The sequence below is a fragment of the Dromiciops gliroides genome, chromosome 6 (assembly GCF_019393635.1).
Source record: "Dromiciops gliroides isolate mDroGli1 chromosome 6, mDroGli1.pri, whole genome shotgun sequence".
In the NCBI taxonomy this organism is placed as follows: domain Eukaryota; kingdom Metazoa; phylum Chordata; class Mammalia; order Microbiotheria; family Microbiotheriidae; genus Dromiciops; species Dromiciops gliroides.
This window is the reverse complement of record NC_057866.1, coordinates 267,526,578-267,541,368: the sequence shown is the minus strand read 5'-3', so window position 1 is coordinate 267,541,368 and position 14,791 is coordinate 267,526,578. Positions and strand designations below refer to the sequence as shown.

The following is a 14,791-nucleotide window of genomic DNA, read 5'->3' as shown; positions in this document are numbered from 1 at the left end:
TAATCATTTGACAAAAACTATTGAGAAAAATGTAACATAGTGTGGCAGAAACTAGGCATAGACCAATATCTTATACCGTATACCAAAATAAGGTAAAAAAGGGTACATGTTTTAGATATGAATGGTGTTATCATAGGTACATTAGGAGAGAAAGGAATAGATTACCTCTCAGATCAATAGAGAGAAGAATTTATGACTAAACAAGAGATAGAGTATATTATGAAAAACAAAATGGATGATTTTGATTACATTAAATTAAAAAAATGTTTGTAAAAATAGAAGCAATGCAACCGAAATGAGAAGGGAAGCAGAAAGCTTGGGAAAAAAAAAATTTACAGCCAATGTTTCTGATAAAGGCTTCATTTCTAAAATGTATGGGGATCTAAAATAAATTTATAAGAATGTAAGTCAGGGGCAGTTAACTGGCACTGTGGACAAAGATCTGGCCCTGGATTCAGGAGGACCTTAGTTCAAATCTGGCCTTAGATACTTGACCCTCATTGCCCTGCAAAAAGAGAAAAAGAAAAGCAAAAGAATGCAAGTCTGGGGACAGCTAGGTGGCACAGTATAAAGCACTGGCCCTGGATTCAGGAGGACCTGAGTTCAAATATAGCTTCAGACACTTGGCACTCACTATCTGTGTGATCCTAGGCAAGTCATTTAACCCTCATTGCCCTGCAAAAAAAAAAAAAAGAAAAGAAAAAAAAAAAGAAAGAAAAAAATGCAAGTTATTCCCCAATTGAGTAATGGTCAAAGGATATGAAAAGGCAGTTTTCAGAAGAAGAAATCAAAACTATCTATTGCCATAAGAAAAATAAAACATCAAATTCACTATTGATTAGATAAATGCAAATTAAAACAGCTCTGAGGTACCATCTCATACCTATCAGATTGGCAAATAAAAGGGAAAAAAAAGCAAAGTAATAAATGTTGGAGAAGCTATGGAAAAAATGGAACACATAGCATTGTTAGTGGAGTTGTGAACTGATTCAACCATTCTGGAGAGCAATTTGGACATATGCCCAAAGGGCTATAAAACTGCATACCCTTTTACTCAGCAATATCACTATTAGGTCTATATCCCAAAGAAATTATTAAAAATACAAAAGGACCCACATGTACAGCAAAATTTATAGTTACTCTTTTTTATGGTAGCAAAGAATTGGAAATTGAGGGGATGCCTATCAATTGAAGAATGACTAAAAAAGTTTTGGTATAACAATTGCAATGGATTATTATTGTGTTGTAAGACATGATAAGCAGGAGGATATCAGAAAAACCTGGAAAAACTTACATGAATTGATACTGACTGAAATGAGCAAAATCAGCACAACATTGTATACAGTTTCAGCAACATTGTGTATTGATCAACTGTGATAGACTTAACTATTCTCAGTAATACAATGATCCAAGATAATTCCAAGGGACTCATGGTAGAAAATGCTCTCCACATCCAGAAAAAAGAGCTGTAATATGGATACAGATTGAACCATACTCTTTATAATTTTTTTTCCTTTTTTGATGTTTTCTCTTTTGTTCTGATGCTTCTTTCACAATATGTGAAAGTGACTAGTGCAGAAATATGTCTATTGTGATTACACATATATAACATATCAGATTGTTTTCTGTCTTGGGGAGGGAGGAGGAAAGGGAGGAAGGAGAAAAATTTGCGACTAGAAATCTTATAATAATGTTGAAAATTATCTCTACATGTATCCGGAAAATAACAAAATACTTCAATGATTAAAAAGAAAGAGCACTGGAGTCTCTTTCCTTGCACTGAAGCAGGTCTCTGTTCCTTTCCCCATACTCATTTCTGGCTCCCAGTTCCAGGGTGAGGAGGAGTACTGGCACACCAGAACATGTGTCCTCTGTGGAGCTGGGACCTTGTTCTTAGGTCTAGAGCAGAAAAGAGTGCTATTGGTTCCTCACAGAGAAGAACAAAGGCCAGGAGAGTAGTAAACACACCTCCTCTCCTTAGCTCATAACAACTTGGGAGAACTGAAAACTAAGTCCTGAGATAGATTGGGGTCTGGGTCTAAGTTGTAGGGAGGTTTTAGACTGCCAGTTTGGACTATGCTCTCTGGGAACTAAGCTAACCTATGAATTGAACTCTCTTTCTATCCCTAGGGACTAAGTTAGTAGAAAGGAGGAGGGGTTAATTATCTTCATTGTGTTGCAAGAAGTGAATTTGCATATCTGTTATTTTACATTTTTAAATATTCCTTGGAAAAGGTCCAGATTTCCAAACACCTAGGTACAAATCTCTCGCTCTCTGTATGTATGTGTATATATGCATGTACATATGCATATATATGTGTGTGTATATATATATATATATATATATATGTATGTATGTGCAAATACACCTGTACTCATATGTATTGTGGATATATTAAAATGTGTATGCATACATATGTTTGAAGATAGATGTATAATTATGCATTTACATCTTGGAAAGATCGAGTATATATATGTAAGGGACATCCCATTGCTTGGGGTATAGAAAAACCATTTGACATGTGTAGTTTGACTAGTGTGAGCATCACCAATTCTATCTGTCAGTTATCAGTGAGGTGTTGAATACATGTATTAATACAAAATGAGGCACATAAGTTTGGTACCCTCAATAAATAAGATATAATTTGTTTTTATTAATGATACACAACATTATGATACAATCAACATGGGTTCTAATGAGAGGAAAGTCATTTTAGGGTTGTTTTTAGTGGCTTGGACTTTAAAAGGATCATTTTGGCAATTCTCATCTTTCACAGCATTTTGCTAGTTCTTCCTGGGGCAGATACTTAGAGATCCAGTGGTGTTTTTCAGCTTTTGAAAGCAAGGAGAGAAACAAGGGCAAAGAGACCCTTGAAAATCATCATTTTGGGGACTGTAGATGAAAGTTCCATCTGCAGCATTGTAAAATGCTATATGGCCTCTTTCATAATCAAGGAAAATGCCCACCTTATGAATAGGTTGGCTCACAGGAACATCATGATTTGAACACCACAGGTGAAAGGTATTTCCAAATGTCAAGCCTACAAGGGTTTGCTTGTCCCCAGGTAAGTTGCGGACATTGCCCTTCCTTCTGATTGATTCTTTACAGATCCCCACCTCCCACTCTGTTTTATTTCCCAGCTCTACTTCCCAGTAGTGTTTCCCTGAGGTGAAGCTCTGGGCAGCCAAGACACGGACAACAACATCAAATCTTTTGGGGTTGTCAGGCACATCCTGTGGGATAGGATCATATTTAATACTCTTCAAGTCATCAGACAGTATGAGATGAGGATTGGCAGTTTCAGGATCCAGAGAGATATCCCCTGTACGAGGGAAAAAAAAGATATCATTTACCTTGTGTTCCAGAGCCTGTAGTTTAAGAACTAAGAGGATTCCCTAATCCTGGGAGAGGGTCACACTGTGCGATTCTAGTCACAATCCCCACCTATTGGAAATATATCATAAGTATGTGGGTGATTGTCCTATTTCTGATAGTCATTTGGTTGAGGGTTCTAGTACATCAATTTCCATTAAAATGAGGATGATAGCATTGAACTCAGTGATGTTTGGAACCTCCCAGTGTTTGCTTTATGGTAGAACTTATGTTTTAAGGCATTCATTGAATATTTAGCAACCTTTGATTATGCACCAACTCTGGCCAAGAAGTATGGCAGGCAGTGAAAGATAAAGTGAAACAGTCATGTTGGTGGACTATATCTGAAAGAAGACCTATTATTGGCATAACTATTTTTCAATATATAATCAAAATTATATAAAGATATATAACATATTTTTAAAAGAAGCTAAACATTCCAGCATTGGATGAAGTTTTTTTAACCCATTTTTTAAAAGACTGCACAACAGAGGGATTCACTCTGTTATTTTTCCAGAGAATGCCATCATCAAGGAATTATTAATGGCAACTTTAGACTTACAGAGCTCCAGAAAAATAAAGAGCAAATAGAGGGCACTTTGAAAACAATGTGAGAACTCCTGGGATTCTGATGGATCAATTGAAGTCACTATGGATAACTTACTGTGGAACTTCAGAAGCATATCTTTCATGCCAGGAATGGGGAACATGGTCCATGTGGGTGAAGCAATCACTGAACCTTGAAGAAATAGCTCCTCATCCCTACAAAAAACACACACACAAACAGAAACACATTAAGTTGAAACGGTCATGTACTGATCTCAAGGACATATATGTAATTTAAAAAAAAAAACTCAGGGGACTCCAGTACTATGGATCCCAGTTAGCCCCTTCATCCATCCAGACTCCTTCATAGATTGTTCATATCTGACTCAGTTTTATATAGAATGAATACCTACCTTTCCAATGTGCCTTTAGCATCCTAGAGGGGAAAAAATGAGAGAGATTTAATCTTCTACTCCTTAGTCAATTCCCATAATATTGATTTGTTTTGGTGAGTACATGCACACTTCCCAACAATTTATTTTCCTCCCTGGCAACTATTTTCCAATTATTTAAAGTCCAATTACTTTATAAAAAAGGAATTGTAAAATTGTGAAAAACCATCTCCAGCCACATTTCCATTGCCCTGATGTAATCTGTCCCCCTTGCAAAATGAGGAAATCACTCCATTATGAAAGAAGTACCAATCATACCATCTCTGCTCTCCCTCTATTTGAACAGAAAATTCAAATGACATAGTTCATCTTTTGTTTTCAATATGTAAGGGAACAACAGGTAAGAAATTGGAAAAGGGTTGAGAGTCTGAGAAATGGGACACATCATTTGTCAAAGTGGATATGAGTGGGTAATGTGAATTCTGAGATTAAAGAGACATTGCCTTAACTTCCACAGATGGAATTTGAATAGAACTCAGAAGGATAAAATAATGTACCGTGGTATTCTTTTTTAATTTAATTTTATTTTTGCCAGGCAATGGGGGTTAAGTGACTTGCCCATAGTGACACTGCTAGTAAGTATCAACTGTCTGAGGCTGAATTCAAACTCAGGTCCTCCTGAATCCACTGCAGCATCTAGCTGCCCTCCCCCTCCCCCTGCCCAGGGTCTTAATGTTAAGAAGACTCTACTTCCTCAACCACTCTCATCCCCAAACCCAAAGTTTCAAGGAAATTACTGGTCCTTATTCATCAAACATTAAGGAGGTGTGAAGTTGTATTGATTGCTCATTGGGCATGAAGTAGAATATTAGAATGACCAGGAATCTCAAATCTTATTTAGGACTATGCATGATGCATGAATGAATGGGGTTTTGTTGCTGTTGTTCTTTGTACTTCACTCTTTAAGAGAACCATAACACCATAGTGATGTAATGACTTACAATGAGGGAGTACTGTGCAAAGTTATTACCCTCACTCTCTCCTACTGAACTAACTGGGTCCAATGGCAAGATATTTATCAGAAGTACTGGAGATGGCCCCAAATGTTGTAAGACAAATGGATTCAAGTGACATGGCCAGGGACACACACCTACTAAGTGAGGTGAGATTTGAACTCAAGTCCTCCCAACTTCATTGCCAGTGCTCTATCCACTGTGCTACCTAGCTGCCTGAAAGATCCTGACTAATTAGAACAGGGGAATGGTGTCTACAGAATTCCAGAAAAATAGTCCCTCCGCTTCTATTTAAAGTCATCCTCTGGTAAGGAAATCACCACCTCCCAAGAGAAGCCAGTTCATTTTGGACAAAATTTCTACAGAGAAAGATCCTCCCTGGGTATATAGAATAGGGGACTTGAAGTCATCAAATCATGAGCTCAAAATACTGTTTCTCACCCAAAGATCTATGTGTCACCAAGCCAACCTCTCAAGTGTTCAGAAGCTAAGATCCCTCCTTCTCTGGAATAGGGATAAAAATAAATAAATAAATAAATCTTCTCTTGCCAACCACAAAGAGTTGTTGTGACTCAACATTAAGACAATAATTGAGACATTTTGGTTTCTTAATGCAGCAAACAATTTTGAATAATTTTAGTTGTTATTATTTAATTAATTTGCCATAGTTCTTTTCTAGGAAAAATAAAGTCTAATCCACATGGGCCTGGACAGTCAAGTACTTGAATATAATAAACATTTCCCCCTCCTTCCAACTTTAATTCTCTTGTTTTAACACATCTCAATTTTTTTTCAAGCACTCACCTGAAGCAGATCAGTGGGAAGCTTATCAAAAGTTTTATCTATTTCTGACATCACCTTTTGTAGATTATGGATCTGTTGGGTCATTTTTGCCTTGCTCTCCACAAACTTTGCCAAGTTTTCTTCTACCTGCTGGTCCAGTCTTTGTAGGTGTAGGTGTTGTTCCTCTGACAACAACTGGTGCTTTTTCTCATATTGAGATTTAACCAATTCTATCATAGTCTCACCGTCCAACTATAATCAAAGACATTATTAGGATAAAGGAAAGTAATGAAGAGTCAATAAATATCAGGTCCCACATCAGTCTTGTGTGCTAGCTACTAATTCTTATTGCCTCTACTAATTCTTATTGCCTAACTGAGAAGATCCATGGTCTCTGATAGCAGACAGAGCTTTTATATCTGCCTTCCTCATATTTCCTCCTAGAAGCTCATTAAGGTACCTTATCTCTTTAAGACTCTTTTCTTGGGCAGAGCCAAGATGGCAGAGAGAAGCCAGCAAGTTACCTGACCCCTCCTATGGTTCCCTCAAAAAGAACATTAAATGAAGCCTGAAACTACAGAACCTACAAAAAGAAAGACACAATCTTCCAACTTGATATAATTTAGAAGACTTCAGGAAAGATCAGTCTCACTTGGGAAAAAGGGGAGCGCAGCACAGCTCAGACAGTGCAACACAGCACAGAGAGGCTCTGGGCAAGTCAGCAGGAGGACCTTTGCCACAGCAGAGCAACTGAGGCACCTTGATCCTGGCTCAGCAAGTTGTTAGCAAAGCAGGCCTGTTGTGAGATACACCAGCACACACTGAGAGGGCAGGCTGCCAGCTGGAGGACCACCCACAGACAGGTGTGACTGGGCTTGGCAATCCCAGTGCCTGGAGCAAGCCCAGGGCACTGAGAAATCTACAAGCCATAGAGGCCTCAGAGTAGAAAGCCAGTGACACATCCCTTATCCCCCAGCACAAGAAGCTTGAACTAGTGACCCTGGTGCCCTAGGAGCAGACCTCAACTTTAAAAGAATATGCTGCATCATGAGTAAGAAACAGAAGAGGGCTCTTACTATTGAGAGCTTCTGTGTGGCCATTGAGAACTTCTGTGTGGACAGGAAAGAGGTAAACACAAACTCAGATGAGGACAATACTCTCAAATTGCCTACATCTGAAGCTTCAAGTTGGAAGAAGAATCAATCTCAAAACCAAAAATCCTTCTTGGAAGAGCTCAAAAAGAATTTAAAAAACCAATTGAGAGAAATGAAAGCAACACAAGAAAATTATGAAAAAAGAATCAAGAGCTTGGAAAAGGAAGCATAAATATTGACTGAAGAAAGCAATTCCTCAAAAAAAAATCATTTGGCCAAATGGGAAAGGACAGGTGCAAATGCTTACTGAAGAAAACAATGCCTTAAAAATTTGAACTGGACAGATGGAAGCTGATGACTCCATGAGACACCAGGAATCAGTCAAACAGAATCAAAAGAATGAAAAATAGAAGAAAATGTAAAACACCTCACTGGAAAGACAACTGACCTGGAAAATAGATCCAGGAGATATAATTTGAGAATTATTGGACTACCTGAAAGCCATGATCAAAAAAAAAAAGAGTCTAGACACCATATTCTAGGAAATTATCAAGGATAACTGCCCTGATATTAAAGAATCAGAGGATAAAATCATCATTGAAAGAATCCACTGAATACCTCCCAAAAGAGACCCCAATACTTCAAGGAATATTGTAGCCAAATTCCAGAATTATTAGGTGAAGGAGAAAATACTCCAACCAGCCAGAAAGAAGCAATTTAAATATCATGGAACCACAATCAGGATTGCACAGGAACTGACAGCTTCAACATTAAAGGATCTCAAGGCTTGGAATATGATATTCCAGAAGGCAAAGGAGCTTGGATTGCATTTAAAAATTAACTACTCAGCAAAACTGAGCATTGTCTTTCAGGGGAAAGATGGACATTCAATGAAATAGGGGACTTTTAAGGTTTCCTGATGAAAAGACCAGAACTAAATAGAAAATTTTATCTTAACATACAAGACTCAAGAGAAGTTTAAAAAGGTAAACAGGGAAAAAAATTATTCAATAAGGATAAACCATTTATATCCCTACATGGGAAGATAATCTTATAACTCTTTAGAACTGTATCTCTATTGGGACAGATAGGAGTATACATAGAGGGTATATATGTAAATTAAGGGGTAAAAATGGAGTATATGGGGAGAAGAGGAAAGGGGAGGTAGAATGTGGTTAATTACATCATATTAAGAAGTACAAAAAAACACATTGCAATAGAAGGAAAGAAGGGAGAGGTGGACATTGTTTCAACCTTACTCTTATCAGATTTGGTTCAAAGAGGGAATAACATATACACTCATTTGGATAAAGAAATGTAGTTTATTCTTTAGGGAAGTAAAAGGGTTAGGGGTAAAGATAGAAGGGAGGGCAGAAGCATGGGAGAAAAGGGTAAAGAAAAGGGAGGAGACTGATAAAAGAGAGGGCAGATTGGGGGACACAGGGGTCAGAAGCAAAAAGCTGGTGAGAAGGAATAGGGTAAAAGAAAGGAAAAAAAAACATAATGGGGGTAAAGAGGATGTAGGGAAATAGACAGTAATAATAACTGAATGTGAATGGGATGAACTCTGCCATAAAATGGAAGTGAATAGCAGAGTGGATTAAAAACCAGAATCCTACAATATGCTGTTTATAAGAAATACATTTGAAGCAGACATATACAAACAGAATAAAGGTAAAAGTTTGGAGCAGAATACATTATGCTTCAGCTGTAGTAAAAAAAAAAAAAGCAGGGGTAGCTATCCTTATCTCAGACAAAGTAAAGACAAAAATAGATGTAATTAAAAGAGATAAGGAAGGAAACTACATCTTGCTAAAAGGTATGAGATAATGAAGTAATATCAATACTAAACATGTATGTACCAAGTGGTATAGCATCTAAATTCTTAGAGAAGTTAAATGAGTTACAAGAGGAAATAGACAGCAAAACTATACCAGTGGCAGACCTGAATCTTCCCTTCTCAGAATTAGATAAATCTAGCCACAAAATAAGAAAGAAGTCAAAGAGGTGAATGGAATGTTAGAAAAGTTAGATATGATAGATGTTTGGAGAAAATTAAATGGGAATAGAAAGGAATATACCTTTTTCTCAGCAGTAGATGGCACATATTAAAAATTTGACCATTAGGGCACAAAAACCTCATAGTCAAATGTAGAAAGGCAGAAATAGTAAATGCATACATCTCAAATCATGATGCAATAAAACTTATATGTAATAAAGAGCCATGGAAAGGTAGACTGAAAATTAATTGGAAACTAAATAATCTCATTCTAAAGAATGAGGGGGTAAAACAACAAATCATCAAAAGTATCAATAACTTCATTTAAGAGAATTACAATAATGAGACAACATACTAAAATCTATGGCATGCAGCCAAAGCAATGCTTAGGGGAAATTTTATATCTCTAAATGCTTACATGAATGAAAAAGAGAAAGAAGAGATCAATGAGTTGTGTATGCAAATAAAAGAAACTAGAAAAATAACAAATTAAAAATCTCCAATTAAATACTAAATTATAAATCCTGAAAAATCAAAGAAGAAATTAATAAAATTGAAAGCAAAAAAACTATAGAATTAATAAAACTAAGAGGTGGTTTTATGAAAAAAATTATAAAATAGATAAACTTTTGGTTAATTTAATTTTAAAAAAGAAAGAAAAAAACAAATTAACAGTATCAAAAAATGAAAGGGGTGATTTCACCACCAATGAAGTAGAAATTAAAGCAATAATTAGGAACTAACTTGCCCAAATGTGTGCCAATAAATTTGACAATGAAAATGAAATGGATTAATATTTATAAAATTACAAATTGCCCAGGTTAACTGAAGAGGAAATAAAATCCTTAAATAAGCCCATATTAGAAAAAGAAATTGAAGAAGCTATTAATGGACTCCCTAAGAAAAAAACTCCAGGGCCAGATGAGTTTTCAAGTGAACTCTACCAAATATTTAAAGAACAATTAATTCCAATACTATACAAATTATTTGAAAAAATTGGTGAAGGAGTTCTACCAAATTCCTTTTATGCCACAAATACAGTGTTGATAACAAAACCAGGCAGAGCCAAAACAGAGAAAGAAAAGTACAGACTAATTTCCCTAATAAATATTGATGCAAAAGCCTGAAATAAGATATTAGCAAGGAGATTACAGCAAGTGATCACCAGGAGAATAAACTAGGACCAGGTGGGATTTATACCAGGAATTCAGGGCTGGTTCAACATTAGGAAAACTATTAACATAGGGATAAATTAGAGGAATTACCAGTAAGATCAGGGGTGACCTATTGTTAAATATTTTGCTAAAATGTTAGCTTTAGCAGTAAGAGAAGAAAAAGGAATTAAAGGAATTAGAACAGGCAAGGAGGAAACAAAACTATGACTCCAGAGAATATGATGGTATACTTAGAGAATCCTAGAGAGTGAACTAAAACACTAATTGAAACAATTAACAACTTTAGCAAAGTTTCAGGATATAAAATAAAGCCACATAAATCATCAGCATTTCTAAACATCAATCACTCACCTTGAGCATTTCCACAGGCTGCAGACTGAGGATACCTTGGGACTGGCTGTCCTTGTTCTCATTAACTGGCAAACTTCCTCTTGCTACTTTATACTGTTTTTGGAATTCTAGCCATTCTTCCTCCAATAAGAACCAGTGCATTTTCTCATATTCATGTCTAATTAGCTCTTTTAGAGTGGGGCCATGCTCCTATCACCAAAGAATTGGGATAAAAGGAAACAAAAGTCAATGACTGTGAGGGTCGAGGTCAGCATCAAACATTTGTGAAGCTATTATGCCACCTTCTGTTTCTGAGGAGATTCATGGACCAAGAAAACAGAGCCCTACGATCTGCCTTACTCATTTTTTTTCACTTGCAGAGACAGTGATGTGCACTCTTTTCCTAACAAATAGTTGATGAAGCATTTCTATACATGACCAACAAAGCTCAGCAGCAAGAGAGAAAAAGAGAAATTCCATTTAAAGTAATGGTAGACAGTATAAAAGACTTGGGAGTCTACCAGCCAAGACAAATCCAGGAACTCTATGAACACAATTACAAAACACTTTTCACACAAATAAAATCAGATCTATATAATTGGAAAAATATCAATTGCTCATGGAAAGGCTGAGCTAATATAATAAAAAAGACAATTCTACCTAAATTAATTTACTTATTCAGTGCCATACTAAGTTAGAAAAAAATAACAAAATTCATCTGGAAGAAGAAAAAGTAAAAACTAATGAAATTAATGCACAGGAAGGTGAACTAGCCATACCAAATTTGAAGCTATACTATTTGAAACTGGCTAAGAAATAATGTGGTGAATCAATGGAATAGGTTAGGCACAGGAGACACAGTAACAAATTACTATAGAAATCAACTGTTTGATAAATCCAAAGACCCCAGCTTCTGGAATAGGAACTCAGTATTTTACAAAAACTGCTAGGAAAACTGGAACATAGTATGACAAATTAGGCATAGACCAACATGTTACACCATATACCAAAATAAGGTCAAAATGGGTACAAAATTTAGACATAAAGGGTGATTCCATAGATAAATTAGGAGAGGAAAGAATAGTTTGCCTCTCAGATCTATGGAGAAGACAACAATTTATGTACATACAAGAGATAGAGAATATTATCAAATGCATGATGGATGACTTTGATTACATTAAATTAAAAAGTTTTTGCACAAAGAGAAGCAATACAGCCAAAATTCGAAGGGGGACAGAAAGCTGGGAAACAATTTTTACAGCCAGTATTTCTGATAAAGGCCTCATTTCTAAAATATATAGGGAACTAAATCAAATTTATAAGAAATCAAGTCATTCCCCAATTGAGAAATGGTCAAAGGATATAAACAGGAAGTTTTCTCATGAAGAAATCAAAGCTATCTATTGTCACATAAAAAAATGTTCTAAATAACTATTTATTAGAGAAATGCAAATTAAAACACCTCATACTTATCAGATTGGCTAATATGACAAAAAGGGAAATAATAAATGTTGGAGAAGCTGTGGAAAAATTGGAACACTATTTATTGCATTATTGGTGGAGCTGTGAACTGATCCAACCATTCTGGAGAACAATTTGGAACTATGCCCAAATAGCTATGGGACTGTTCATACCCTTTGACCCAGTGGTTCCACTGTGGGGTCTGTATTCCAAAGAGATCCAAGGGAAGGGAAAATTACCCACATGTACAAAAACATTTATAGCAGCTCTCTTTGTGGTGGCAAAGAATTGGAAATTGAGGGAATGCCCATCAATTGGGGAATGGCTAAACAAGTTGTAGTATATGAATATAAAGGAATGCTATTGTGATGTAAGAAATGATGAGCAGGAGGAGCTCAGAGAAACCTGGAAAGACTCACATGAACTGATGATGAGTGAGATGAGCAGAACTAGGAGAACATTGTACACAGTGACAGCAACATTGTGTGATGAACAATGGTGATAGACTTGGCTCTTCTCAGCAGTGCAATGATCCAAAACAATTTCAAAGAGCTTATGATACAATTGTGAATGACTAAACTACTCTCAGCAATACAATGATCCAAGACAATCCCCAGGAACTAATGATGAAGCATACTATCCACTCCCATAGAAAGAACTGATAAAAAGAGCGCTTGTGGATTATACATATATAACCTATATCAGATTGGTTGCTGTCTTGTGGAGGGGGGAGGAAAGGGAGGGAGAGAGAAAAATTTGGAACTAAAAATCCTATGAAAACAAATCAAATACTATCCTTACATGTAACTGGAAAATAATAACATACTTTTATTTATGAAAAATATAGTTGATGATTGAAAGGCCAGAGAGAGTATTTTTTGGAAAGGAATAATTGATCCCTCAAATGTATACTAGTGACTGATTCTTTTCAAAACTGTCTTAAGCCATGTATTTAAAATAAGTATTATTATGCATAGGTTTGTAGATTATTATTATTTTTTTGTGTGTGTGAGGCAATTGGGGTTAAGTGACTTTCCCAGGGTCACACAGCTGGTAAGTTTCAAGTGTCTGAGGCTGGATTTGAACTCAGATCCTCCTGAATCCAGGGCTGGTGCTTTATCCACTGCACCACCTAGCTGCCCTCAGATTCTATCTTTTTAAAATATATCTGCTGCTACTTGGGGATGAAAATACTCACCAATCACAGTGTGATGATATTTCATCCTTAATGTGAAGGTGTTACTTTTTCAAAATTTGCTTCTACTGGCTTTTATATCACTTACCATTCCAGGTGAAAAGGGCTTTCAGGAGACAGGGCACCTTCTATATTTATCTCTTTGTAAAAGAAGAAAAGCCAGATACTTACCTTACACTGGACCTCTCTCCTTTTTTCTCTTTCCAATTCCATTCTTAATTTCTGCTTCTTATCCTTCAAAATATTCCATTTTGCCTGGAGCTTCTCCTGTAAGAATTTTTTTGAAAGTCTTAGAACAATAATACACTTATACAAAAAGCATCCTTAATTGATCATGGGCAAATTTGAATGGGGAGACCCTTTATCTCTTCTAAGACTGAAAATGAACACATCATCCTTACCATGCACTGACCAGCAGCCTTTTCCAAGGGAAGGACTTTGTGCTCCTTGTGCTCCATGCTTAAAAAGCAAGGCCCACAGAAGAGTCTGTGATCCTCCTCACAGAACCAGATCTCTTCTTTCCCATGTTTAGTGCAGGTGGTCAGGGGCCTGATGCTTTGCAACAAGTAAGGTCTTAAGATCTTGCCAATAATAGCCAGATTCTTCAGCCTAGTGTTGTAGAAAAAGTCTTCAAATACAAGGACTGACTTGCAAATTGGGCAGGTTACTTGTGTGTGTGTTTCCTTCCAGTAGTTGAGAATACACTCATTGCAGAAGCTATGACCACATGGGACAATCACTGGTTCAGTGAAATAGCCCAAACATATATGACAGGTGAGATCCACTTTGAGGCTTTCAAACAAGTTATTGATTTCCATGTTCCTAGGACTGGGGAGAAATATGTCAGTGAAAATGTTAAGCCATGCATTAAGTATATAACACATTTCAGAACTTTGTGACAGACTGATTTGCAGGAACTGAAAAGCAGTGGAGGTCCTCGATGAAAAGTCAGCCATATCGGGGCAGCTAGGTGGGATAGTGGATAGAGCACCAGCCCTGGATTCAGGAGGACCTGAGTTCAAATCTGGCCTCAGACACTTAACACTTACTAGCTGCGTGACCCAGGGCAAGTAAGAGAAATCAAGTCTTATGCCACCCTGCCAATATAACTAGTGAAATGAGAGTTCTGGGATTTAGAGATCGTAGGCTGAAGTATGATTCTACCTTGTGCATATGCCTCATTTCTGTGATATTTTTACAATTTATGTTTTCTTTCTGGGTTGATAGTTTTTCCAGGTTTAACTCCTTCCTACCTACACTGCTGACCCTGCTGACCCTCCTGACCCTCCTGACCCTCCTGACCCTCCTGACCCACCTCCCCCAACCTCCCAAAGTTTGACTGTCAGGCTTGTGCCATTTAATCAAGAAGTCATCATGTGACAGCCATTGAGTCCTGATTTAGGAGACAACTTTGTGTCCCTCCATCAAGC

The 14,791-nt window shown here is 36.8% G+C and overlaps 2 protein-coding genes across 2 annotated transcripts; both read right to left on the bottom strand.

Moving 5' to 3' along the window:
- Window positions 1–2,784: 2,784 nt before the first annotated feature.
- LOC122732297 (probable E3 ubiquitin-protein ligase TRIML1) lies at window positions 2,785–4,065 on the bottom strand. The gene is made up of 2 exons (XM_043972369.1): window positions 4,038–4,065; window positions 2,785–3,323 (listed from the first exon to the last, which is right to left on the bottom strand). Exons 1-2 carry the CDS (start codon window positions 4,063–4,065, stop codon window positions 2,785–2,787), a joined length of 567 nt encoding a protein of 188 aa, XP_043828304.1.
- A 64-nt stretch (window positions 4,066–4,129) lies between these two features.
- Window positions 4,130–14,179, bottom strand: LOC122732296 (probable E3 ubiquitin-protein ligase TRIML1). The gene is made up of 5 exons (XM_043972367.1): window positions 13,763–14,179; window positions 13,533–13,628; window positions 10,727–10,915; window positions 6,129–6,359; window positions 4,130–4,135 (listed from the first exon to the last, which is right to left on the bottom strand). Exons 1-5 carry the CDS (start codon window positions 14,177–14,179, stop codon window positions 4,130–4,132), a joined length of 939 nt encoding a protein of 312 aa, XP_043828302.1.
- Between the last annotated feature and the right edge of the window lie 612 nt (window positions 14,180–14,791).